The sequence below is a fragment of the Podarcis filfolensis genome, assembly GCF_964270895.1.
Source record: "Podarcis filfolensis genome assembly, chromosome: 7".
Classification (NCBI taxonomy): Eukaryota; Metazoa; Chordata; class Lepidosauria; order Squamata; family Lacertidae; genus Podarcis; species Podarcis filfolensis.
The window spans coordinates 55,285,884-55,312,570 of record NC_139603.1 but is presented as its reverse complement, the minus strand read 5'-3'; the positions used below and the strand labels follow the sequence as shown (position 1 = coordinate 55,312,570).

Here is a 26,687-nt window from a genome sequence, read left to right as displayed (position 1 = left end):
CTCTGACAGCACCACTGGCTGTACACACAAAAAGCTGGATTGCTTTTGTTGCTTTTTACTGTCCAGTGAGCACAGACTGAGGGAAATCAAAAGGGATTTCTAATCTCCACACACATTTGATAATCCAAGCTGAATTTAATAACATGGGTACAGAAATGTTTGTGGCTAGGACTCACAAATGGCAGCAATGTGTAAATGAAGCACACAGTCACAGTTGTATATGAGTTGTGGAAATGATGGTCTTGTGACAGAAGGCTAAGAAAAACAAAAATTGCTGGTTAGATGTGTTAGCCCACTAGTGGGGGATCCTAAAAGTTAGCAGCTGGGTAATACCTCTTTATTGAAGCCAACTAAACCTTCACGAACTAGTGGGTGAACTTTCAAGCTTACGGAGTGTGTGGGGGGTGGGTATGGGTATTACCTGCAATGTTGCTTGGATATGGTGAAAAGATCCCAGTCTACATTTCTATGATGAAGTGAAGATGTTATGAAAACTTAATGAGATTAGTAAAATCAAGACCTTGGGTGCAAGCATAGTCTGACATTTTCTTCAATCCGAAGAAGCATTCTGGTGAACACAGATACTTGCTTATTTGCTTCATGATGTTTTATTTGAAACTGATTTTGTCCCAGCAAAGTTTCTCTTCAAAACCAGAACTGGGTTTCCATGATTTGGGCTTAACTGAATCAGATGCTGGTTAAAAAGGCATTGCTGTCCAGTTCAGATGGGTCATTGATCATGGCAAGCATTTTACATTTGCTTCTTGGAATATAGAAATGTTAATTTCTTTTATCAAATATATTTTGTCCCCTAATGAAACTTATTTGGCATGTTTCACAGCCACCTGGACCAAATTAAATGTGCCCTTTCATTTAACGTGCATGTTTTAAAAAATATGAATGGCAGGAGCTGGGCTGGGGGACTGCAGTTGATAGGTAGGAAAGAATAACCTGATGAAAATTGCTCTTTGAAGTTTCTGTTTTCATGGCAAATGTAAATTTCCTCCTAATGCAAACAGCAGCTTTCAATGAGTGTTTTCCCATCAGGACTGCAGCAGGGGAGGAGAGGGTTAAAATCCACTTCCCTATCTGCTGTGGATCTTATTACTTTTAGCACCCTAACAGTTTTAAAATATAGGCACAGTAAGTGTAAAGATTCACTTAACTAGTAGTGGCTAGGGTGGTGTTGCAGAACCACCCTCCTAACACTGTCATTACTACCATTTATTTGGATGGTGTAGGGAGGCAGGGGACAAGGTGTCACTGGTCATGTCAGGGCTGTGTTGGCACTGATGGAGCCAATCCTGCACTCCTGCAAATGTGCCTACACAGCTCCGAACATCACCACTGCCCTGCCCCACCAGTGACACTAGGGTCAGGAGGCCAACAACACTCCCCACTATGAGGACCGATTCTGCATTTAATATCATTCATATATATGTGTGTGTGTGTGTGTGTGTGTGTGTGTGTGTGTGTGTGTGTGTAAAGGACTCCTGACAGTTAAGTCCAGTCGTGAACGACTCTGGGGTTGTGGCGCTCATCTCGCTTTACTGGCTGAGGGAGCTGACGTTTGTCCACAGACAGTTTTTCCGGGTCATGTGGCCAGCATGACTAAGTTGCTTCTGGCGAAACCAGAGCAGCACACGGAAACACCGTTTACCTTCCCGCCGGAGCAGCACCTATTTATCTACTTGCACTTTTACGTGCTTTCGAACTGCTAGGTTGGCAGGAGCAGGGACTGAGCAATGGGAGCTCACCCCATCGCAGGGATTCGAACCGCCGACCTTCCGATCAGCAAGCCCTAGGCTCTGTGGTTTAGACCACAGCGCCACCCGCGTCTCCTGATATCACATATAGTTTGGCCTGTTTTGTACTTTGGACATCCAGAATGAACAGGATGATTTGGGCAAATCCTTTTAAGAGTTTTGAGAAACTTGCATCAGCATAAGGATGTAGATGAAATATATTTTAGGGCTCATGATTTGAAGAGCATATAGAAATACTTTAATATTTAATTTCAAACAAGTATGTTTTCTTTTGTCCTAGGAGTTGAGTGGGGATTAGTCTTTCCTGATGCTAATGGAGAATACCAGTCTCCTATTAACCTGAATTCAAGAGAAGCAAAATTTGACCCCTTGCTGTTGGAAGTATGTTTATCACCAAACTATGTTGTGTGCCGTGACTGTGAGGTCATCAATGATGGACACTCGGTTCAGATCCTCTTAAAGTCCAAATCAGGTATGCTTTCCTATTCTTTATTGTTTGCTTGGGGATATGTCCAAACCATCATTGCTGTCACATTTTTAAATTATCCTATCCTTATCAACAACAAAAAGCAGACAGTTTCATACACATTAGCTCAATATTCTCACAAGCACCCTGTAAGGTCGGTGTTATTATCCCCATATTACAGGTGTGAAGACTGAGGCTGAGAATGGCTTGCCTAAGGCCACCTAGCAAGTCTACGGCTGAGGTGAGCATTGAACAAGGGACTGACTGACATGCTTCACACTCTTAGCTACTTCAGACACAGGCTCCCATTTCATTTTCCCCCTTCATTGTGCAAGTCATAAACCCCCGACATACCCTTCTTTTTTCTTTATTGAAAAACTCTCAGAGAAAACTCTGTGGATGGTTGTTTGTAACATAAAAATAGTCAGGTACAAGTCATAAGACCGCAAAGAAGGTCCCAGAAGCGTTCAGGCAAGGAGTGCAATACTTCAAGCATATGTGCTTTCAGCCACTTTCTGGCTGCCTTCCTCTGGTTTAGACACATAAAATAGGGAGAAATAATGCTAGAATTGGCTTCTAACCAACAGAATTGTAATAATCTGTAACAGTGATGGAAACTGGCTTGGCAATAATGGGCAACACTTAAGATGCCCTCTCCATAATCATGGGTCTTTGCGTGCCTGTCCCATCCCCAAATTTAAAACTGTCTCTATGGTTTGTTTTTTTTACTTCTATTAAAAAGAGAATTCTCCAACTTGCCACTATATGCTGACATACGACACCAGCATCAAGAGTTAGCAATAGGAAGAAAGCCTTTTATTTATCATATTCTTGGCAGTCTCTAAATGCTACGAAGCAGCTGGGAGACCACAAGGAAAGTTCTCACTGTGTCTCTAGCTGGCTGGTCAGCAGGAAATATTTGTCAATGGACCTGGACCGGATGCTTGCAACTCTTAGGTTGGGAAGAACACAGGAAGGCGGCTCAATCCTTTGGTCTATCCAGCTCAGTATTGTCTGCACTTACCAGAAGCAGTTATCCAGATTTTCAGGCAGGGGGCATTCAAGGACTGAACCCAATACCTTCTGCATAGCTCTACCTACTGAGTCCCTACCTGCAGGCTCACAATTGAATAGACATGATTCCAAGGGGAAAAGGAATGGGAGGGAAGAGGAAAACCTTTGGCGCAGCTGCTCCTTCAGTGGCCAATGGATAAAGCCAGTTCAGTCTCTCTTCCCCTTGCCAATTTTCTTCCTGAGAGGCAGAGGGTGCTGATGTTACAAGAGCCCTTTATCCCACAGTTGCTGGTGGGGATATTTGAGGGAGGCTCCCTTTCTGCTGCTCTTCTTAGAGCCACTTAAAATATTCTGCAGAAGTGACAGGAAAGGAAGTACAATTGACTTGTGCTTCATCTGCCTGCACTTGCAGGCCATGTCCAAATTGGAGAAAAGCATCTAACTTGTATGGGAAAATATCTTCAAATTCAGGGCAGAATGCACATCCTCAGGGATGCGCATAGATTTCCCCCCAGCAATATTATCTGGAAGCATAGCAGATCCTCCTTCTCTTACCTTATGTGGAAAATGCCTGAAATGGTCCACGGTATTTCAATATCAGGAAGAGGGCTATAAAAATCCCTAACTTTTTCACTGCTGCTAGTATCTCATGGGAAAAAACCTAACATTTCAGACATTCCCCACTGAAAATGTCCTTACTGCACCTCTAGAACTGATCATTCATGTACAGTATATATCTACTTTTTCAGCAGAGAGCAAACCATGAATAGATAATATGGGTAGAGTTAACTTTTAATAGCAAAAGAGATGTGTTATATGGTTAAAGGTGGAAATGTGCATATTCTGTCTAGATATTCTATTCATGTTCTGGAGGAGCAGCCTTATTACAGTGAAGCAGATGAAGAGTCTTATAGCACCTAAAAGACTATCTGATTTGCTGCAACGTAAGTATTTGACAATGAAAGCCAGTATTCAGCAGTTCCTGCTGCAATAAACGAGTTAGTCTTTGAGGTGCTATAGAACTTCCTTTACCAGTTTGGAAATTTGCATTCAGTTTTCAAAGGGAGAAAAACTATGAAGAGGAAGCTGACTGTCAGCCTTAAAGGTAGCAGTTTTATATACAGGATCCAAGACAGTCTCGTGTTTTGCCACAGACTCTGCCAGTTTCCGTAACCAGGGGAACACAGGATCACTAATTGCTCATGTAATGGCTTTTCTATAGACCATCCTCTGAGTCTCAGCCCTGAATCTACCGGAAGCCATCCTGGATGAAGTGCTTCTAGCATGGGACTCATAAAATACCCATTAGAATTGAAAGTAGTTCTTCAAAGCCCTGTGCCTACTGAGTCTACAGGCATGTGGCAAAATAATGTCTTTTGAAAAGTCAGCCTTGGGAGATCTTCCTTACTTTCTCTGCTCTGAAAGGACTGAATCAACTCTCTGAAGAACGTCATGGTTACTTTTCTATTATCATCCATTCGTATCCCTTCCTTCTGCATATCTCATTACAATCTGTGTCAGTCAAACCTGGGTCACTTTGGTGCTTTTATGTAGACATGTAAAAAAACCCAGTGTTCTTGGCAATATTCCAAATATATAATGCTGTGACTTGTAGATCCAGGCCATATCACTGTAGATCATTCACTCAGTGTTCTAGTTCTTGTAGAAATTATATGCAGATATATATATTGATTTTCTTCTTCTGGGCTCTGACATTTGGATATGCTGGGTTTGTGAAAGATTAGCAAGTTTATACTTTTTTAAAAGCATGGCCATAGAATAATAGACAGTTTATTTCATGCATAAGATGATATTGCTGAGGATTCAAGCTTATCTTATCTATCTATGTCTGTCAGTTAGGACAAGCTGTTAGTTTGTTGGCCGTTATGGGCCCAATTCAGATGAGCATGGATGCAGCACCCATGTTCAGAGGGACCCTGCCAGGCTCAATAGACACATGTTTTCTCCCAACATGCTGGATGGGGAAAACAGGGCTCCATTAATCTCTTTAATGCATACAGGTGCTGTGACTGCACTTGACTAGACTTGGCCCATATATGACTAAAATGGTTGAGAATCTGTTTTGTTTTTTCATGTTCAGCTTCCTCACAACAAACGTAAGTTACAGAGTATGCACAGAACTCCATCAGCTAGTAAAGCTGCAGGCCTGATGTATGGATATGTACACATTCACGCTTAGAAGAGATAAATACAGACCAGAAAATTTTTCTTCATGAAAACTGCTCTGCCTCATCAAATTAAGAGCGCAACAAGAAGTGTGCAGCCATGGAGCACTGTTTGTCACATGTGACCTCTCTCTCATTCTCACTAAATGGAAGAACTATTGTTCTGTTGGCTGAGAAAATCTTCAGAAAATGGCAGGCTATGAATGTCACCTGCTATTATTTGTGTTCTTTTGCAGCGTTAGCAGGAGGACCCTTGCCTCGAGGGCATGAATTTGAACTGCACGATGTCCGGTTTCATTGGGGGAGAGAAAATCAGCGTGGCTCTGAACACACTGTTAATTTCAAAGCTTTCCCCATGGAGGTAAGAGTGGTCTTGCCCTTATCTAGCCTTACACTTTTCCTTTGAATTTGAAACCAATGTCTTAAAAACCTGTTGGTTTGATTTTAACCCTGCAGCTTATTGATTTATAGTCACTTTTAAAGGCTGTCATCTTAAGTATGCATTGGGAACTTATAATTAACGTGTATAGCATTGTGCCTCTGGTGCAAATTCTACTGCATGATTAATCGGTCATAAAGTTAACCTTCAGCACTATTAACTTCTGCATTAATAATATTCTAACAACCTCTGCTAAACTTAGCATTTCCTTGACTACTAGCTGGAACATGGGCAGAGGCACACCTGGCTTCCTGTTTTTTTATGGACAAATAAACGTAAACCAAGCCAAAATCATCAATGGATTTGTTCGTAAACAGTTTTCACTACTTAAAAGGAAGGTCTTGAATGGTACTGATCCACAGTGGGTTTCCAGTTTTTAGTGAAATGCAACTTTTAAAAACAGGTATAGGGTTACTGCAGTCCGCAATGTGAGCTATGCACGGTAGTCCAACTCCATGCGTGCATTTACGGTGCTGGTTGGTGATATTCAAGTGTTTCCTCATGCTATGCAGTTAATCTTTTTATATTATAAAAGCTCTTTCAGTGCATATTTGTTTGGCTTTAAATATTTTCATGCTATTTATCTTAATCCCCTTAGAAGCTTGAAAACAAATTTCCTTGCCATTTTAATTCTTTGTGGGATTTGTTACGAAGCACTGAGCTGCTGCGATAAAGGCTTGTTTTTAAGTACTATGCCAAAAGGATTTTGGGCCCACTTCAGACATTAGCTCTGCTCTGTCACTAAAAGGGAAACATTAAAACAGTTGAAAATCTGCACAAAACCTTGGGCAGTTAATTGAGAAAATTAAAAGTGGGAAGGGCCAGTTCTGTTCCTTTAGAACGTCAGGAACTTCATTGTCATTTGTTCTGAAAATGAGCATAAATCACAGTGCAGAGGTCTACTCAGGTGTAAATCCCATTGAGATCTAGGTAAGTGTGCCTACTCAGAAGTAAGTCCTATTGAATTCAGTGGTGCTTACTTCCAAGTATGTGGTGTTAAGATCACATCCTTGATGTATGATGTATGAAGGTGGAGTAGCACAACTGGCTTTGGATCTCTGCAACCTATATACACAGATGAAATTGCATGTTATCATCCCCCACCTCTGGGTGTATACCTAGGTACCTAGGGATGCGAACGGGATCCGTTCCGGAGCCCCGTTCGCATCCTGAAGCGAACGCAACCTGTGTCTGTGCGTGCGCGGGTCGTGTTTCGCTGCTTCCGTGCATGCGTGTGACGTCATTTTGACCGTCTGCGCATGCGTGCACGGTGAAACCCGGAAGTAACGCGCTTCATTACTTCTGGGTCACCGTGGAGCGCAACCCGAAAATACTTAACTTGAAGCACATTTATCCTGAGGTATGACTGTACTCATAATATACATGTAGGTGTGTACTCACTAATTTCATAACTTGTGAACCTCAGGTCTTCATGTATCTCTGTCTCCTCTAGTTGTACAAAAATTAAAAAGAACATTAGCTTAATTTACAGAATTATAGGCCCTAAAATTCCTAGCTAATATAGCATAATGTTAAAATACATTTCTAAAATACTTTTTTGGGGGGCCTTTGAAACCTGGAATATATTTTAAAGATTGACAATGAATAATCTGGATAAAGTTTTAAGGAGAAAGCTAATCATGTGGTACAAAAAGAGATTTAGCTAAATCTGTGAACAGCTTTAAGACGGGAACCGCAGGCTTTAGCTACTGAATGTTAGATATGTTAGATATCTAAATCTACTGAAGCCAATGGAGCAAATGACAAAAGATTCTAGCTTTGCATATTCACTTGCTTTTTCATTTTAGTTTCTGTCAGAAAGCTGCAGAATACCAAAAATATATCCATATAGAAACATTGAGAAGAATGTTATTATTATTTTTTCCAAAACTTGGAGAAGCTCAATACTGCCAAGTTCCATGTTATTTTTCATTTTTTAAATGAGAATAAAACAACATCCTGTATCTTTAAGTGAAACAATGTAATTTCATTCTTCCTGCATATCTGGGAAACTGGTACTCAAGGTTAGGACTTTTTGGTTCATGGCTTAACAGATTAGCTAACTAGAGGTTTCCAGTATGACCCCTGGAAACTGACATGCTCAAAATTAATTATTGCGTTGTCTATTGACCAACTCTCCTTATGAAATTCAGAAGTTGTTCTTGGTTGTATTTGTTAACCTTCAGTAAAATCTTCACAAAAATGCTCTGGACAGCTGCAGCCAGGCATGGTAGACCAGGGGTAGGCTGAAGGTAGATTGGAATCTCCTGGTAGACCTCTGGATGACTTGCAGTAGATAGTCAAGGGTATCTGCTTCCCAGTTGCTTACTCATAGCCACAACTAAAAAAGCTCAGCCCTCTCCCACAAAAATTAGCATGCTGACAAAGAATGCTTTACTCCTTTGCCCCACCATGGTCCCAATCAAAACTAGGACCCCCAGTACCTGCCAGTTGCTCCAGGAGGAAAGCTTCCATTCAGGGAAAGCTCCCCTCCCCCTGGAAAAATAGCAAAAGCTTGGTGTCCAAATTCAGATTAGAACTGGGTGGGGGACAAAGGGTTAAAGCTCCCCTCCTCCTCCCCAGGCCATTGTCCCTTTCCCATCCCACCCTCCACCCCTGTTGAAAGGCATTTTTAAAGTCACTAATGTAAGGGCTCATGACACACTTAATACCCCATCTTGTTTGACCCTTAGAGCAGGCATAGAGAACAGCGCAACAGCAGATGTTTCACAGTCTTACGTTCACAGTTGTTAAATGCATTCAATGTTTTCCTAGTAGCAGATTGTAGAGAATGGTAAATTGTATGCTTTATAAAATTGAAGTCTTATCCTTAACCTTCTGTCACAGAATGAAAAGTGTGTGTGTGTGTGTGTGTGTGTGTGTGTGTGGGAAGCAGTTGATACCACCTTTAAATACAAAGAAGAGGCATGAGAGCGTAGCAGTTATTTTATTATCTGTTGATAAGGTCTTCAGAATATTGGGTTTGTTTGATCAGGTTTTATTTGATGCAAGTGGTACATTCGCAGGGCCTGAGATGGACTTTGGTTTCAGGTAATTGAGTAATGAGGGTACTGAATACTGCAGCTGCTAATTAACTAAGACATATTAACGACACATATTACTTGCAGATAGAACACTTAACAACTTGGCGCTGCACTGCTGTCAGGGGCTGACCTGGGGCATGTTCAAAAACTGGTCTCCTTTCCTGAGAAATGTTGCAAGAAAAGCTAGGGTGGCCTCAAAAGCTAAGTCATCATCCAAAGAAGAGGACAAGGAGTATACAGATATGTATAACATGCATATATATATATATATATGCTAATTTATATGCATCGATGCTAATTTAAAATACTTCAAATAATATTTTAAATAGCAATATAATAGCATAGTGAAAAAGGCCATGAATTAGGAACCCATCTGCACTATACATTTAAAGCAGTATTATACCACTCAAAGCAGTATCAAACCCTATGGAAGTAAGCAGATCACAGAAGAGCTGAAAGTGAAAATACATATCATTTTAAGGCTCCATGTTCTCCATATTTTCCAGAGCTATTTCTTTGCACAGATAAAGACAGATGCTGCAAACCTACAGAGGCACACAGAACAAACAACAGATCCTTCTAACTGCTCTACGGCTACTTTTGAAACAATAACATTAGAATTTTGATCAGAAGTGGTGTGTTTTTCTTTCGATCTGTTCTGCACATAAAATTTAAGACGAGAGAGTGAGAATGATGCAATTTAAATCTAACACAGCAATATTGCCACAGCTACGCTGCTGAAATATTGCAGGGAATTGCAGAGCAGAGATTTATGGTGGTACCCTCACTGCCCCTCTTTCCCCTCTTCTCAACTTTTTGTGGCACCTCGGGTTTCTAAGCAAAACCAGAATAAAAGGGTTTGTGTGGAGGGATTAAAAGGGGTTTGTGGATGAATGAGTCATCTATCCTTCCTTCCTCCAAGTCAGGGCAGCAGGGCAACGGGGATATGTGAATGCAGCTAGTGAAGTGTGCAGACTGGCATGAAAGCATAACCTCTCTGTGCTGCACATTCAAAGAGGAAGCCTTCGGTGGTTGGCTGCCCTTCCAGAGGGACTGATTGTTAGGAGTAGGCTTCGTATCCTATCGCCATGCTCAGTGTTATTCCTCTTACATTAGCCGAGGCAGCAATGGGTCTGAAGATAAAGAAAGCAGTGGTGTGTAGCTTCTCATAAGAAGCCACACAGCTTCTGATTGCCTTCCAGAAGTGGATAAGGTGACATGAGACGTTTCATGCTTTGCTGAAAATTAACAGTGTGCTACAAAAGTAGCCGGAACAGATCTACCCCAGGGTGCTTTATTCATTAGACCATGTTGCCTAAGTCAAAAGCATAGTCTCTAATCTCATATTCATGAAAAATAAAATTTCCTCCTGCCACATAGTATGCTAGGCTGAAAACTTCTTTCCAGCATTACATGGCAGTCCCATTAGGTGTGTGCTGTACAAATTAAGCCGATCCACCCTCAGGAAATGGGAGCTGAGGAAAGGAAACAGATCTTAGGTAGTGCCAAAGAACCGAGACTGTGGAAACCTGTTCCCTGACAAGGTGTCTAGCCTGGACTGGCCTGGACTAGCATAAAACAGCTTACCATATTAAATCTCTGCCCTTGTGGGAAGTTCTTCTGATAATGCCATACTACTTAAAAAAAAATATTTATTCTGTTTGGTTTGAGATGAGGTTACTAACATGTACACTCTTTGATTAAAGTAAAGATATCCCACTTCTACTTTATCTTCCACAATTGTTTCCCTGCACTAGAACTTTTGTTGTTGCTGTTGCAGTTGTTAACACTGTACATAGAACTTTTCCTGAAGTGTTAAGAAGAGCGAATGGATGAGGTCAGTTTATTTCTTGAAATCTTTTGAATTTCAGGCAAGCATTCTGTCTGACCATTTGCTCCAAATCCACAACAAATCTTAACTTCATTGCCTGTAAAACTGTTGCAGCTGCTCTGTGGATAGGAATGGTGTAAATTCTGTGCTGTGTGTGGTGCTTAATGCCCCATTCAATTAAGCACAAATTAATTCCAGTGGTCTCTGAGATTTCCATATCATTAACTATTCATCGTTTCCCCAAAACCAATGTTCTGAACAAACACTGATTTGGCAGTATCCCATCAACAAATCCATTCTCTCAAACTGGCCATTTTTCCTATTCAGAGCTTTCCTGCTTTTGCCCACTTTATCATTCCAGACATATAATCAGCTTCATCTCACCGAGTTGCTGCTATGTTTACTGCAATAACATTTCACTGTTAGTTTGAGGCTTGTCTATTGTATTTGCTTGCTATCTCTCATTTCAAGTTGTAAGCTCACTCATGCCTGGCATTTCTGGGTGTGCGCTGCTATCTTTCATAATTTGGCATGTCATGGGCTTAGATCATTATACACGGCTGGGCTTACTTTTCAAGGGGATTTACTCCCAGGTAAGTGGGACGCAGGTGGCGCTGTGGTCTAAACCACAGAGCCTAGGGCTTGCCGATTAGAAGGTCGGTGGTTCAAATCCCCGCAGTGGAGTGAGCTCCCGTTCTTCGGTCCCTGCTCCTGCCAAACTAGCAGTTCGAAAGCACATCAAAGTGTAAGTAGATAAATAGGTACCGTTCCTGCGGGAAGGTAAACGGCATTTCCATGCACTGCTCTGGTTCGCCAGAAGTGGCTTAGTCATGCTGGCCACATGACTGTCTGTGGACAAACGCTGGTTCCCTTGACCTATAGAGTAAGATGAGTGTGCAACGCCAGAGTTATCCGCGACTGGACCTAATGGTCAGGGGTACCTTTACCTTTACCTTTAAGTGGGTGTATAGAATTGCAGAAGACAGGAGTGCCTGGCGTGCTCTGGTCCATGGGGTCACAAAGAGTCGGACATGACTAAACGACTAAACAACAACAACAACAACAACAACAACAACAACAACAACAACAACAACAACAACAACAATAGAATTGCAGCCTAAACAGAGTGATCTTTAGCAGGATTTCGTTATAAGTCCTTTGAAAACGGATAGCTTTTATATTCAATGGGGATCCTTTTCCTGCAAAGCTTTCAGTGAGTCAGGAGGCTGAGAACTTGTGGTTCTTTAAGGCAATTATTGGAAAGAGTTTTTGTGAGAGGGGATGGTGGCAACCTAGGGGCCACCCCCTCTCCTTACTGCATAGTTGGCACTGAAGCTCGATGCTGCCATGCCAGAGAGCAACTGGCTGTGAAGCATGCTGCTCAGTCAGCTCCAAACTGGCGAGACACTGTATGCATCTGCTTTATTGTAATGTTTAACTTTTTGTGAGCTGTCCTGGGAGACAAAGTATAAATAAACTGAATAAAATGCATAGTTCTGAGGATGAGCCCCAAAGTGCTGTAGGCTGGCAGGACTGATTGCACAGTAAGCTAGCCATCTACATGAGCAGTAGAGTTTTATCAGAGTTACTTGATCCATCTCTAAGGATAGGGGGAGAAAGTGAAGCAGACCGCCTTTCTTCTGCATCAATATTTTTAACTGTTTATAATAGTCTGTTCTTTTGGGAAGGCTTTGTTCATGTGTATTCCTCATGACAGTTTGGGAGAAGATTTGTATATCCTTTTTAAAAAAATCTATTTTTTTAAGGTGTGAACAATTTTTTGTTCATACATAACAACTCTTCAAAGGGCTCTTCCATGCTGGTGGGCTTTTTTGGGTGTGTGTGTGTGAATTTGGCAACATGTCATTGATGTACATGTGCTTTGATGTGCATAAATGTGAGATTATACTGGACTGTCTACAAATCGTTCCGTTAAATTGTTCTGCAATGCTTCCCCAATGAGACAGCATTATTGCTGTCTGGAGGAGGAGCACCATTGTGCTACAGCACAATGAAAGTGGGACAAAAGCACACCCCAAAAATATTTGTGGTATGAAAAGTCGCAGAGTTTCAGCAACAACTGGGAACAAAGCAGCATGTCTACCCTGAAACTTTTGTGAGCCAGAAAAAGTATTGAAAATAGGATTGCCTAGAATCCACAGGGATGCTCACCACTTCGGAGAGAAGTGATGGTGCAACAGAGGAGGTCAGTAGTTCCTGACTGGCAAGGCAAAGCTTTGGAGATGGAGTCAAGGTGTTGGTTCAGGACTACCAACTGTGCCCCTGAAGCTGGGGTCAAACATTCAAGTTGTTTTAGTGAGGTCTGGGAGCAACTGGTTGAATTTATTGGCAGGAATACATAGTCTTTGACTGGAGGCCTCACCGCTTGACATTTAAAGGCCTGGAACCTTCTTTTGTCATTCCTTTGAGGTGGGGAGCTGTGCAGTTCCCATCTCTGGGCTCTCTGGAGCCCCTAAGGAGTCTGTGGACCAGCCCATCAGAGTCTGGTGGCACCAATGTCTTCTCATGGCTCAGAGGAAGGGAGGCAGGCTCTGGTGCCTGCAGACCCACATTGTACAAACCAGGGGGTGGATCCATTTCCTCCTCAGAGCTGCAGCTGTTGAAGGACATTGCCTCCAAGGAGTCCTGGTCAATGGCCATGACAATGAGCACCTGTACTCATTCAGAATTTGAGCAGAAGCTTGAAATAAATGGAAGACATGGTGCCATAATATCTTTTGAAAAATTTCCCATAGACTCAATAAATGGCAATTATATGGAATCAAAGAGACACTTTGCCAGGAATCCAGCTGTAAGGTGGGATGGAGTCAGTCAGCCTACTACCCAGAACACTGACATGTTCAGATCGAAGATTTGGATTGCATAGGATTTTGTTTTCATAAAGTGCCTTGAGGTTCAGAATGGAACAAATTGTCCAGAGTTTAAATAAGATGATTTAGTTCCACTTAATTCCTTAGGATGACATGGGCTGGAATCTCTATTGTCCAATGAAGCAAAAACAATTCAAATTCTGCTACTTTGAGATGACTATATAAGAATACTTAATCAGGTGTTGAACCATGATTTCTTTAATTTCTTTTTCAGTTATAACCACTAACACTAAGATCCATATAATATGTAAGAAATTTCCAATGGTTTTACAGACTGGCAGTGTGATGTTATGCTCCCAGTTCAGCTGCAACACTTCAGGGAGGAACTTTGCCCAGTTGCAAGTTACATACAGCGGGCAGAACCCTACAGTTTTTCTCCACTTGCTTGTTGAAAATGCTTTGCTGCGATGCCTTTTCACTGGCACAGTGCAGGCAAGTTCTGGGAAAGTTGCCATGTAATTATCTATTGCAGCTAACAGAACAAAGATTCCCGTGGCCAGCTGGGAAAACTAACTAATTTATTGCAGCTTGAACTTTTGTAGAGTCTACAATCAATGCATCATGCATGGAGGCAGGGGTGCTCCGGTGGCTTTTGGAAAGCTGTAAGGAACTGTTGTTGGCACTGCAGTTTCCTTCCTTGTCCCATTTCCATGCTCATCTGTGCCATGTAGTTACTTAGATGGACTGCTGCTATAGTAATGCTTGTGGCTACAGCTACACCAGTCTTCTTCTTTGGCGATCACTCATAGCCAAGTAAGATTGTCTTCCATAAACACAGTTTTAACAGTGAGTCCATAAGTGGCTGTGGAGGCCAATTCTGGATCCACACGTCCTTCCACTGTGGAGGCATAGGTTTCCAGGTGGGAGTTGATCATGGTGAGGGTTTGCCAAGCATGCCTTCTCCCTTTTGTCCTGAGTTTGAGCATCTTCAAAGCCCATGACATCTTTAATAAAGGCTGTTCTCCAACTGGAGCGCTCGCAGGCCAGTGTTTCCCAGTTGTTGGTGTTTATACTACATTTTTAAAGATTTGCCTTGAGAGAGTCTTTGAACCTCTTATGTTGACTACCAGCATTACGCTTACCAATTTTAAGTTGGGAGTAGAGTAGTTGCTTTGGAAGATGATAATCAGGCATCCACACAACATGGCCAGTCCAACGAAGTTGATGTTGAAGAATCATTGCTTCAGCACTGGTGATCTTTGCTTCTTTCAGTACACTGGCATTAGTTCGCCTGTCTTCCCAGGTGATGTGCAAAATTTTTCAGAAACACCATTGATGGAATCTTTCGAGGAGTTGGAGATGACATTTATAAGTGGTCCATGTTTCACAAGCATGCAGTTAGGTTGGTAGTACAATAACTTTGTAAACAAGCATTTTTGTTTCCCTGCAAATGTTCCAGTCCTCAAACACTCTGCACTTCAGGATGAGAACAGAAATCACACAGCGGGAGGCCCCCTTAGCTAAAGTGGTACCTCAGGTTAAGAGCAGTTTCAGGTTAAGAACGGACCTCCATAACAAATTAAGTTCTTAACCCGAGGTACCACTGTACAGTGCTTGGAGACAGACCGTCAGATTGTGTATCCACAGCAGTGACCAGAGGAGAAATGACCACTGGGAGGAGTGCAGAGAAAACAAGCATCTGCCCCAGCTTCAACAAAACATGTCTCTTCTGTATTGGTCTCTACCCAAAGTGGGCACTGGAACTCTCCAACGATTTGACTTCATCCCCAAAGGTGCACTCCTCCATTTTCTCCCGAGACAGACAGATGCCAGCTATAAGGCCTACTATTTTCTACCTAGTGTCCCACAGAGAATTTTCCCAATTTTGCTGCATTTCAGCTGGAGAGATAATGGACTGAACTTATGAATACAAAGCACATGGTCTACAATTAAGCTATGAGTCCATCACAGCTTAGGAGCTTTGCTGATAATACTGGATTCTGTAGTTCACCAAAACAAAGGGTCAGGTTGCCCAATGGTTATTCTTTCCGCACTTCATAGACCATGTGGGCTTCAGTCACAGCCCCCTCTAATGCAACAGAATCAGTGTTGCTCCCACAGCCTGTAAAATATCTGCTGCCATAGAGAAAGGAGAACAGGAAAAACAGCCTACATTTCCCCAGATTTGCATTTGTTCAGTTTTATTTCTCTTTGGCTAAATTTCACTTTTAAAACATGCATCTTTTGTTCTGCTGAACTCTTGCCCCTTGCCATTCTCCATTTGCTCTTTGATGCAAAATGCTTTTTTTTTTGTTTTGGGCAATGCCAATATACCACTACGCTGTTTTCTTAAGCAGCCCACATACTGATTCTATGAATTTTAATTCTGTTCCTTTCGTCCTCCAGGCGGTTAATGGCTAACATATATTGTTTTAAATCACCTTTATTGAAATTGAATGCTCTAGTATCACCAAGTCAGAATGAACTCCTGTGAAGATATGGAGCTCAGTTATCATATCAGGATCCTTAGTGGCTTTCTCAATTGATCTAGATAAGTTTTCAACTTGGTACTGATGTAGATTCTTGTAAATTACTAGATGTTATTTTTATTTATAGAAGCTGGTTTTCCAACTTTACATTTTGCTAAAATGTTAAGTAGTTTATAATAGCTATTGATCAACAGATATAGCTTCCCACCATTGCTTCTATTAGGCTAAATAGCAAAGGCTTTTAAAATCACTGTAGCACTTGTAGGTTCAAGAGGTCATCTAGGTATTACTACTATGCTGAAGTCAACTCCTATATTTAGCTCAATAAGCCCCAAAGGTCTCCAAGAGATTTACTTACAATTAAAAACATACCATAGAAAAAATACTGTAATAGAAAACACTAACAGTTCATACAACAAACAATACAACCCCCCCCCCCCCAAGCAATGAGAAGCTCTGACAGCACACTAACAATAAAACAAAAACAACAGCATTTCAAAGTCCTGGGGAAAAGGTAAGATTTTATTTGGCACCAAAAAGCTGTTTAAGGTAAAGGACCCCTGACAGCTAAGTCCAGTTGCAGACGACTCTGGGGTTACGGCGCTCATCTCGCTTTATAGGCTGAGGCAGCCGGCACTTGTCCGCAGACAGTTTTTCCGGGTCATGTGGCTAGCATGACTAAGCCGCTTCTGGTGAACCAGAGCAGCACACAGAAATGCCGTTTACCTTCCCGCCGGAGTGGTACCTATTTATCTACTTGCACTTTGACGTGCTTTCGAACTGCTAGGTTGGCAGGAGCAGGGACTGAGCAACAGGAGCTCACCCCATCATGGGGATTCAAACCGCCGACCTTCTGATCGGCAAGCCCTAGGCTCTGTGGTTTAGACCATGGCGCCACCCGCATCCCCTGTGAGGATCGAACTCACAACCCCTCGTTTACAAGACCAGTGCTCTAACCACTGAGCTATGGAGCCACCCATACATGCTGTTAGTGCCCTGCAAATCTCACTGGGGAGAGCATTCTACAGACAGGGAGCTACAGCTGAGGTGGGACCTCCGATGACAATCTAAGGGTTTAGGTAGGTTCATATTAGCACACCATTAAAGTCACTTGTTTGCAATGTATTCCCAATTCAACACCTTAACTTGCAAGAAACCCAGCCTTATTAGCTCAAATAATAATGCCTATAGTATTAGCATTTATGCATCTACTTAAAATTTATCTGTTCACATAAGCTTTCCCTGAGGGGTGATCTAGTTATGTTGCTGTATTAATCTGATCTAGTGTTTACATGTCTTGTATTTGTTTTATGAATGCAATTGATTTTATGCTGTTCACTGCCACAATTCCCCCCCTTAATGTTGGCAGCACAGAATTTTAAATAAAGAAGTTAGAAAACAGAGTGTAAGGCAGGAATGGTGAACCTGTGGCCCTCCAGCTGTTGTTGGACTCCGACTCTAATAAACAAAGCTGGCTGGGGCTGATGGGAGTTGTCAAAACAACATCTGAAGAGCCACAGTGTGTCTATCCCTGGTGTAATGATATCTACCACAGAATAAATTTACAAACATATTTGTCCAGATGTGTTTCAGATTCTCCCTATACATTAAAGCACATCCAAGAATCCTGGGGACTGTAGTTCTTTGTTCGTTAAGGGTGCTGGCAAATGTATTTCTGTAAGGACAAAACTACAGTTCCCAGGATTCTTTGAGGAATGTCATGTGTTTTAAAAGTGCATTGGATGATCTTTGAATTTTTGTTGTGGATCTACCCATCATTTAACCGTATGATGCAAAAGGCAGAAAAATGTTTTGGAGCATCCAGAATTTTGTCATCCTACTTCACAATGGTGTATTTCTCAATAGCTGCTTCTTCCTACACCTATAGCACCAAGGCTATAGGTGTAAGTAGGCATATGCAAACTCGGCCCTCCAGATGTCTTGGGACTACAACTCCCATCATCCCTAGCTAACAGGAGCAGTGGTCAGGGATGATGGGAATTGTAGTCTCAAAACATCTGGAGGGTCGAGTTTGCCTATGCCTGGTTTAAGTGTATACACCATACGTTTAAAGCACATCACTTCCCCCAAAGAACCCTGGGAACCATAGTTCCAAACACCCTTAACAAACTACTGCTTCCAGGACTTGGGGGGGGGGGGAGTCATGTGCTTTAAAATAAATGCTGAAGGAAATGTGCTTCTAGGAAGAGGAAGGACCTACGATCTGAATCCTTCCACTAGTCTTGGTTTAGTGCAATGGGTGCTGAAACCGCTGCACTAAGCCTCTTCAGTCCATCTGGACTAATGGCGTGGAATTGCCGCAGACTTCCTGTGATGTGCTGGCGTCTGGTGCCCAGATCCAGGGTCAGTGTGTCCTTACCAGTTTCTTATACTTCTAGCAAATGATGTGAACCGACCTTTCAAAGGGGGTGGGAGAGAAACAGCTGAACTTATTGAGTCAGCTTCCTACCATAGTTTCTGTTTCATGTCCTGCTCATATACCATAAATGTGACGAAAACTCCTTGAGCTTGGGCCTGAATATTTATACCTCTGGGATTCTTAAAGAAGAGGTAGGCACCAGGACCCCCTGGAGAAGCACCCCCAGCTTCTTGTCTCCTACTTGCCTTTCCTCCAATACTCATTGCTTCCACGCAGTGTCTCTTTCCTCCATTCCCTTCAAATTCCAGGAAAGGAAAAGGAAGAAGCAAACTAATGAGAAGCAAACGTCTACCCAGGTCTCTCTTTTTTTGGCCAGGGGCTCCTTGGTGGTGGTGGTGGGCTTTGTGTCTTCTACCTGTGGTTTTTCTTTCCTTTTGTGTTTTTGCCAGCAGCAAATTTGATTCAACTGTCTCCATTTGAATTGCATCAATGGAACAAAATCTGCACCCCTTAAAACCATTGTCAGGGACAAATGCCCACACCTAGCGAAAGGGATCGTGAGCCTTTGTCCCACACTGTGTGGTTTTCTTTGCGGTAGTCCCTTTCTGTGCACTACTCTGAGAATTCCAGTGTCAAAGCTTTTGAAAGAGAGACCTTATTCGGCTGTACTAACTTGTCCAAAGCTCCCATGATCTCTGGCTGCCTGCATATTACTCTGCACCAGGCCCGTGCAAAGCTTGTCTGAGGCCCAAGGAAGGAGTCTTGTTTGAATGCAGTTATAAACTCAAACAGAAAAGCAGCCGGTTCCTGGCAGGACCCCCGTGGGCTTAGCCCTCTGAGGCCCAGGACAAGTGTACCTGGTTGTGTCCCACTCTGCACAGGCCTGTTTTGCACTGCTAGGAGACTTTAATCTCCTGCTTGGTGAAGCTGTCCTTTGAGGTGGTAGATCAAATTCAGATTGGCCTGGAAAGGAAGCAAGCTTTTTCCTGCATTCAGGGAAGAAATGCTTCCACTTGCTTCCAGTCCAATGCAGTGTGAGAGATGAGTGGCTCATCTTTCCCTGGGTACAATCCCTAATTGCAGAGCTAAGTATCAACGTTCTTGCCTTAGTGTGCAAATTGCAATATGCTTACATTTGTTTGGGGTGCTGTAGTAAGAGGAAACAAGCTGTGGCTTTTTCATAGGGCATTGCTACATAGAAGCTTGTCACAAATGATGTACTTTTCAAGAATGACGGAAGGAAATGAGAGAGGCGGGGTTCATATTGACCTCATTGCTCTTTGGAGGATATGGTCAGCTAGGAACAGTTTGGAGGAACAAGAGAGCTACATTTCAATCTTCAGTTTGTATTCCTGGATGTCTGAGTTCAGGCACCTGAGACAGTATTTCCTGGCTGGGCTTCTTGGTGTGTATTCTGGTAACAGGGTTAAAGTGCATGCTCTTAGATCTTAATATAATATTTCTGTTCTCTGAATTCACAACCTTTGCAAGCCCCGCATTAAAAAAATGAAACTTATTTTTCAAAAGCAAATACTGTCTAAATACCGTAAGCTTTGTTTTAAATGAGAAAAACTTCCCCTGAAACTTCATCAGTAGTACTGAGAGTCCATTTAAAGAACTGCTTTTCCCCAGGCCATTTTCTTTTGATATTGAAAATATGGTAATTGTTCTGTTATTCCAAAATAAAGAGCACTTCTAAATGGCTCATTGGATATTGCAAGCAGGTAAGTGGGAGCAGCATTTTTAAACTTGCCATCTTTTCAGAGGGTAAATCCAGATTAAATGGAGGGGGGGGGGAATGCAGGCTGGCATTTTGATGCCAATGCCCCCACAGAAATTCTGCCAAAATACACACACACAAAAAACCCTTTCATGCATGAGCAGCACTGATCCTACAATAAATCCTCATGTGGAAGCACCCATAAAAGTCTGAAGCCATAGAACTGTAGAGCTGGAAGAGCCCCCAAGGGTCATCTAGTCCAACCCCCTGCAACTAAAGCATCCATGACAAATGGCCGTCCAACCTTAAAAGGAAGGATTAAAAACCTTCAAGGAGGGAGAGTCCATAATCTCCCCAGGGAACTATGCTATTTGCATGTAATTTTTCTAAAGAAGAAACATTCCCCCCCCCTCCTACATTTCCAATTTTGTACCAGCCACAACTTGGATATTTAGTCGCTTAAAATTTCTTATTTCCCTGTATTTTAAACACAAACCACTGTATGGCATAGAAGACCCTCTCTCAAATATTGTAACCATTTTCTGTAAATGTTTGCTGATTCAGCCAAATATTTTTTTCAGAACCCAATCCACTTCTACTTGAAATAATTCAGTAGCACAATAGCTGTGTGGCTTTTTGTGTATGTTTTTGTTCCCTAGTAACTTTGGAGCTACTGTAAATCAAAGTCTTAGATTGAGCAACTTGTACATAACCTTCACTTGTTTTCCTGGTATCTCTGGCTTGTTTGTACTGTGAATGATGGATGACCCAGTGCAACATAATGGCAAATTCCTGGAATCTGAGTCTGCTATTTGAAAAGATGCATGTTCATATTCACATCAGTTATTGATGTTTACTAGCCATATAGTCAAATCAGTGCAATATGTATATGTGTGTATTATATGTGTATAATATATGTGTATTATATCTCCATGCATCCATGTTGCACGCCGCATCTATTCAAAGATGAATTGGATGATTTCATGAACAGCTGCAACAGGTTAAATATTGCTGTGAATTTCAGAAGGGTTGTACAGCTTAATTATCTAACAGACCCACTATCTAAAAAGAGGTGTTAGGCTAAGCTGTAGTGTCTGACAACCCCTAGAGCCGGTAGGGTGGCCTGTGCTCAAAGTGGCCATGTAGGCAGGGCCAATGTGGTCACATGGGCAGGCCAAAGTTCTGGTTTTCTTCCCATTCTCATTCTATGCAAAGGTGTAGACAAAACAGGCCTCAGTGCCTAACTCACCTGAAGAATGTCCAACCTTAACTATTTGAAAATGATTCATAGATGGTACCTAACTCCAAGTAGGTTGGCTATGATATATAAAGTACAACCAGATATGTGTTGGACATGTACAGAAAAGGAGGGGGCCTTTTTCATATGTGGTGGACATGTAAAAAAGTAAAAGAATATTGGGAAATGATTTATAATGAGTTGGAAAAAATGTTTACAATTACCTTCCCCAAAAGACCAGAGTCCTTTTTATTAGGAATAACCCAGACAGAAATTCCTAGGTGTCAGAAAAGCTTATTTATGTATGTAATAGCAGTGGTCTGTGTTTTGTTAGCCCCCAAATGTAAAATAAGCGAGGTCCCAGACAAAGAGGATTGGCAATTTAAGATGTTAGAATATGCACAACTTGCAGGTTTAACACATAGAATAAGAGAACAATAAGTACTTATATTTAAAGAAGAGTGGAAAACACTTATTGAATATATGGAAAATAATTGTACACAATTGAAAACGCTGGTTGCATTAAGATAAATTCAACAGTGTAATTAATGTTTGAATGGTGTAAAAATGCAAAACTGACTTGAATAGTTATAGTAAAATATGCAGGAATGGAAGATATATAAAATGATCTCTCTCTCTCTCTCTCTCTCTCTCTCTCTCTCTCTCTCTGTGTGTGTGTGTGTGTCCAACCTTGGTTTAGAAGTGGTCCCTGCTGTCACAATGTCTAGTATGGGATAATGGGATAATGTTGCAATAACCATATATTGCTCAGAAGTAAGCCCCATTAAATTCCATGGGGATAGCTCCCAGATAGGACTGGAGCCTGAACTGGTTAGTCTTAAAGCTGCCACAGAGAACTATTAACAAAGTCCCCTCTAAACTTTTATTCTTCCTGCCACCAACTTACTCACTTCTATGCCTCCTTTCCAGAATGTGGGGTGATAGTAAATGGATTAGAGTGCAGGAGGACAGGGTTAAAATCACCACTCATTTATGAAATCTCCCTGGGTGACCTTGGGCTATTCCCTGTCAGCCTAGGTCTCAGGGTTGCGAGGGTAAAATGTGGAAGAGGAGAGTCATGAACGCAACGTAAGTTCCTTGTAGGACAGAAATGAAATGGTTTAATTGGAGAACATATGTCCTCAAAAAATATTGCCTTACTGGCAAAATGAGGAATTAGGAAGGGGCCAAGTGCTCTGCTGGAGTTAGCAGAAGACCTCTCAAGGCCACGGATGACAAGAAAGATGTAGCAGAATTAATATCAGTAGGAAGAGGACCAAATGTTCTAAGTAGGATTGGGTATGCACACACCCACCCAACAGAACTTTATGTGCAGGAAAGGAAACCAGACTTGCTTGTTTTTAGTTGGTTCAATGTGGAATTTCTGGCCATGGGAGGGTAGCAACATGGACAAGCCAGTTACATTGGGTCTGTTCATGTATTAACTACATTTATATCACTTCCCTAAACAGGAATTCTCTGGGTGTGTCCCAAAGCAAAGCAAAACAGTTAAAACTGTAAATTAAAATCAAAGCGACAACCAGTGCCCATCTCAGTACAACGTTACCTGCTTAAAGCAAAGCTAAGAAACAACAGGATCGCTATGGTGACTAGCGCTTCCCAAACCAGCAGCAGGAGTGCCCCGGATGCAGATTAAACAGGACAGTGTATACAGAGCCTTACTCTCAAGTTTTTGGGGAGTATTATAAGTAAGTTTTGTGTTTCAGGTTAAAAGATAAAATGTGATTGCCCTGCACAAAGTAGTTAGGCTCTTTTTAATGGGGAGTGCAACATTTTCTCTCATTTATGGAGCACACACACAAACATACTTTTCTTGTAAGAATCCTAAAATAACTCCCAGATATATATTAGTTTTGGGGACTTTGGTGCGGGGGTGGGGAGGGAGTCTGCTTCAGATCCTTACCTCTCAAATGTGACCCATCATGAAAGTCGTGGTAGCTCCATCCAAGAGGTGGCAATGGCACTCAGGAAAGTGGTCACTCTAAACTTGGCTATTGTCCATTGGAGCATTGTTACAGCCGCTGGTGGCAAGGTATATGTTGACCTTAACAAGATAACAATAGGAGTGGAACTGAGCATTGTTTTCCCAATAGGGTCAGTAGCTAAGACGTTAACTCTTTAATTCAATGAGTTTCTTTCCATACATGGGGTTTCTTTTTCGTGCTGTATATATTATGCTCATACGCTCACAAGGCGGCATGAGTGCCCTCTTGTGGCGATCAAGAGCAAAAGCAATCGATAAAAGGCACAACCCTAGACAATCCATTCATTCAGCATTAATCTTGATTTCTTTGCACAAAGTTTTCCAGGAGATTAGATGCAGGTTGCTTCCAGATGGACCTGCTTATTAAGCGTGCATCCTGATTTCTTTTTGACTATTTAATAAGCATTCCTTCCGAATCATTTGCAGAGAGGTCAGATGACGGTCACTCCGGGTTCGTGTCTCCGCTCCTCCACATGCAGCTGCTGGGTGACCTTGGGCCAGTCACACTTCTCTGAAGTCTCTCAGTCTCACTCACCTCACAGAGTGTTTGTTGTGGGGAAGGAAGGGAAAGGAGAATGTGAGCCGCTTTGAGACTCCTTAAAGGGAGTGAAAGGCGGGATATCAAATCCAAACTCTTCTTCTCTTAGGCCACATGCACACCATACAATTAAAGCACTATGATACCACTTTAAAGAGTCATGGCTTCCACCAAATTATACTGGGAATTACAAATCCCAGAATTCTCTGTGAAGAGAGTTAAATCGCTCTGCACATTGCTCTGGGATGGGAAATGTAGCTTTGTGTGATCAGCACCTTTAAACTGCAGTTTGTAGGATTCCCTATGACACTGAAAGCAGGATAATCGTTCTTTAAATGTGTAGTGCAGATGTGACTGACACTGCATATCCTACACTTTCAAGTTCATTTCCCCATTACTTTCCTTGTCTGATTTGGGAGCAGAGGAGAAACTGGGTTTGTTCTGCAAGAGACCAAATCAACCGTAATTGTGCAACCTAAATTTGCCATTTTGTCTTGGGGCACCCATTACACATAGACTTCAATATCCCGCCTGAATAATGTGGTTTCATTTCTATTGCTTTTCCTGTAGAAGAGAGTGGGGCTGAAATGTCAACATAGGATCTGGTATTTAAATGGATAATTTAACATTAGTCAAAGGTAGAATTAAGTATGCTTGTAAAATTGACAAACAATTCAAAAGAGCAAAGTATAACAGCATAATTTGCTTCTTCATATTCATTCAACATGCCACACTTTCTGAATACCAAGCTGGGTAATAAGTACCTGATGTTTAATTGTATATTGTTTAATCTGAAGATATATATATATATATATATATATATATATATATATATATATATAAAACAAAAGGAAAGCATACTATGATTACAGGTGAAGATTTTTCATTGTCCAGCACTTAACTAGCTGGTGGCGAGTAGGGCCAGCCCAAGACATTTTGGTGCCTGAGGTGAACCACAAAATGGCGTCCCTCTCTCTGCCAGGAAAGTAGGGGCAAGTGAAGAAATACATCAGGAACGGGGGGGGGGGGGGAGACATACGATTCAGACTCCGCTGACCCAGAAATAGTACCTCGGGTTAAGAACTTTACCTCAGGATGAGAACAGAAATCGTGCTCCGGCGGCGTGGTGGCAGCGGGAGGCCCCATTAGCTAAAGTGGTGCTTCAGGTTAAGAACAGTTTCAGGTTAAGAACAGTTTCAGGTTAAGAACAGACCTCCAGAACGAATTAAGTTCTTAACCCGAGGTACCACTGTATTGGGATCTGTGGCCCCTGTGGCCTCTGTTGCCTAAGGTGGTTGCCTGAGGCAGTTGCCTCACCTTGCCTTTATGGGTGGATTAGCCCTGGTGGCGAGTACTTTAGAATTAGGCACTTAAATTTTGGAAGCTTGGGTTTCACTATTCATTTTTCATCTTGTAACATATACTTGATTAAGACACTTACACACCTTTATCACATGTTAACAAGACTTGCAAAAGATTATTGCAAATTCTGAGAGTGGATGCAGTGATATACTCTTCCTTCACACCTAGCAGCCAATTCCGGCCTCTGGTAGGCAGCAGCAGGGCTTAATGGCACAAGGGAGCCATTCCTGCATATGGACGCTTGCCTCTCACCCTGGGCAAAGCTCAAGGGGGAATGGGGCAGATAAGATCTGCACGTTAGCTGCCAGCTACTGTCGGTGGGACTACAACTGAGAAAGCCCTAAACACTCCAGGGCTGGATTTATGCTCACTCTTTAAATGTTCTTAGAACAAATTTTTTTTTATATCACTTTAAAACATAAGGTCTACCCACTTATTTGACGGGGCAAGCTCTGCAGCACCCTCTGGTGTCACATTCTGATAACACATCATTAACATTTTAAAGAACATTACAGTGGTACCTCAGGTTACATACACTTCAGGTTACAGACTCCACTAACCCAGAAATAGTACCTTGGGTTAAGAACTTTGCTTCAGGATAAGAACAGAAATTGCACGGTGGCGTCACGGCGGCAGCGGGAGGCCCCATTAGCTAAAGTGGTGCTTCAGGTTAAGAACAGTTTCAGGTTAAGAACAGACTTCCAGAACGAGTTAAGTACTTAACCTGAGGTACCACTGTATATGGCTATATCAGGGGCCAGCAAACTTTTTCAGCAGGGGGCCGGTCCACTGTCCCTCAGACCTTGTGGGGGGCCGGAATATATTTTGAAAAAAATATATGAATGAATTCCTATGCCCCACAAATAACCCAGAGATGCATTTTAAATAAAAGCACACATTCTACTCATGTAAAAATACCAGGCAGGCCCCACAAATAACCCAGAGATGCATTTAAATAAAAGGACACATTCTACTCATGTAAAAACACGCTGATTCCCAGACCATCCGTGGGCTGGATTTATAAGGTGCTTGGGCCGGATCCAGCCCCGGGGCCTTAGTTTGCCTACCCACGGGCTATATCATAACCCTTTAAAACTCAGTTTTAGCGTTAAAAACCACGAGTGTAGAGGAGTCCCAGGGCTAGGGTATCTGAAGGGTGTCCTTTTTCTATGTAAACTTGGCCAAATTTACTGATATTATTAGAAGGCCTGCTATAGCTTCCCGTTCCCTTTTGTGCTTAGGTGGGTGGCTACTAGACAAGGATTTTTCTGATGCAGCATCCCAAATTCCAAAAGAGTAATCAGGCGCAATCTCGGTTTTTTCAGGTGGAGCGGGGAAAAAAATATTTTCCCGTAAGGAGCGTGCTGATTTATTATGGC

The 26,687-nt window shown here is 42.1% G+C and overlaps 1 protein-coding gene and 1 long non-coding RNA gene across 6 annotated transcripts in view; one reads left to right on the top strand and one right to left on the bottom strand.

Annotated features, from left to right (window-relative positions):
• The window catches only part of CA8 (carbonic anhydrase 8), a 43,170-nt gene that overhangs the window by 629 nt on the left and 15,854 nt on the right, over positions 1 to 26,687 (top strand). For all 4 annotated transcript variants that reach the window (XM_083623129.1, XM_083623127.1, XM_083623128.1 and 1 more), the window contains exons 2-3: positions 2,047 to 2,238; positions 5,669 to 5,793. In XM_083623129.1, coding sequence (XP_083479255.1) covers positions 2,047 to 2,238; positions 5,669 to 5,793 — 317 coding nt within the window. The remainder of the gene's footprint in view (positions 1 to 2,046; positions 2,239 to 5,668; positions 5,794 to 26,687) is intronic.
• LOC310766677 lies at positions 136 to 25,468 on the bottom strand. Of its 2 annotated transcripts, none has more exons than XR_014550346.1 (3): positions 25,392 to 25,468; positions 23,328 to 23,468; positions 136 to 255 (listed from the first exon to the last, which is right to left on the bottom strand). It is a non-coding gene; the product is annotated as an uncharacterized lncRNA (long non-coding RNA). The 2 variants fall into 2 exon arrangements; XR_014550347.1 differs by lacking the exons at positions 136 to 255; positions 25,392 to 25,468 and adding exons at positions 19,344 to 19,860; positions 24,042 to 24,748 and having other exon boundaries at positions 23,328 to 23,853.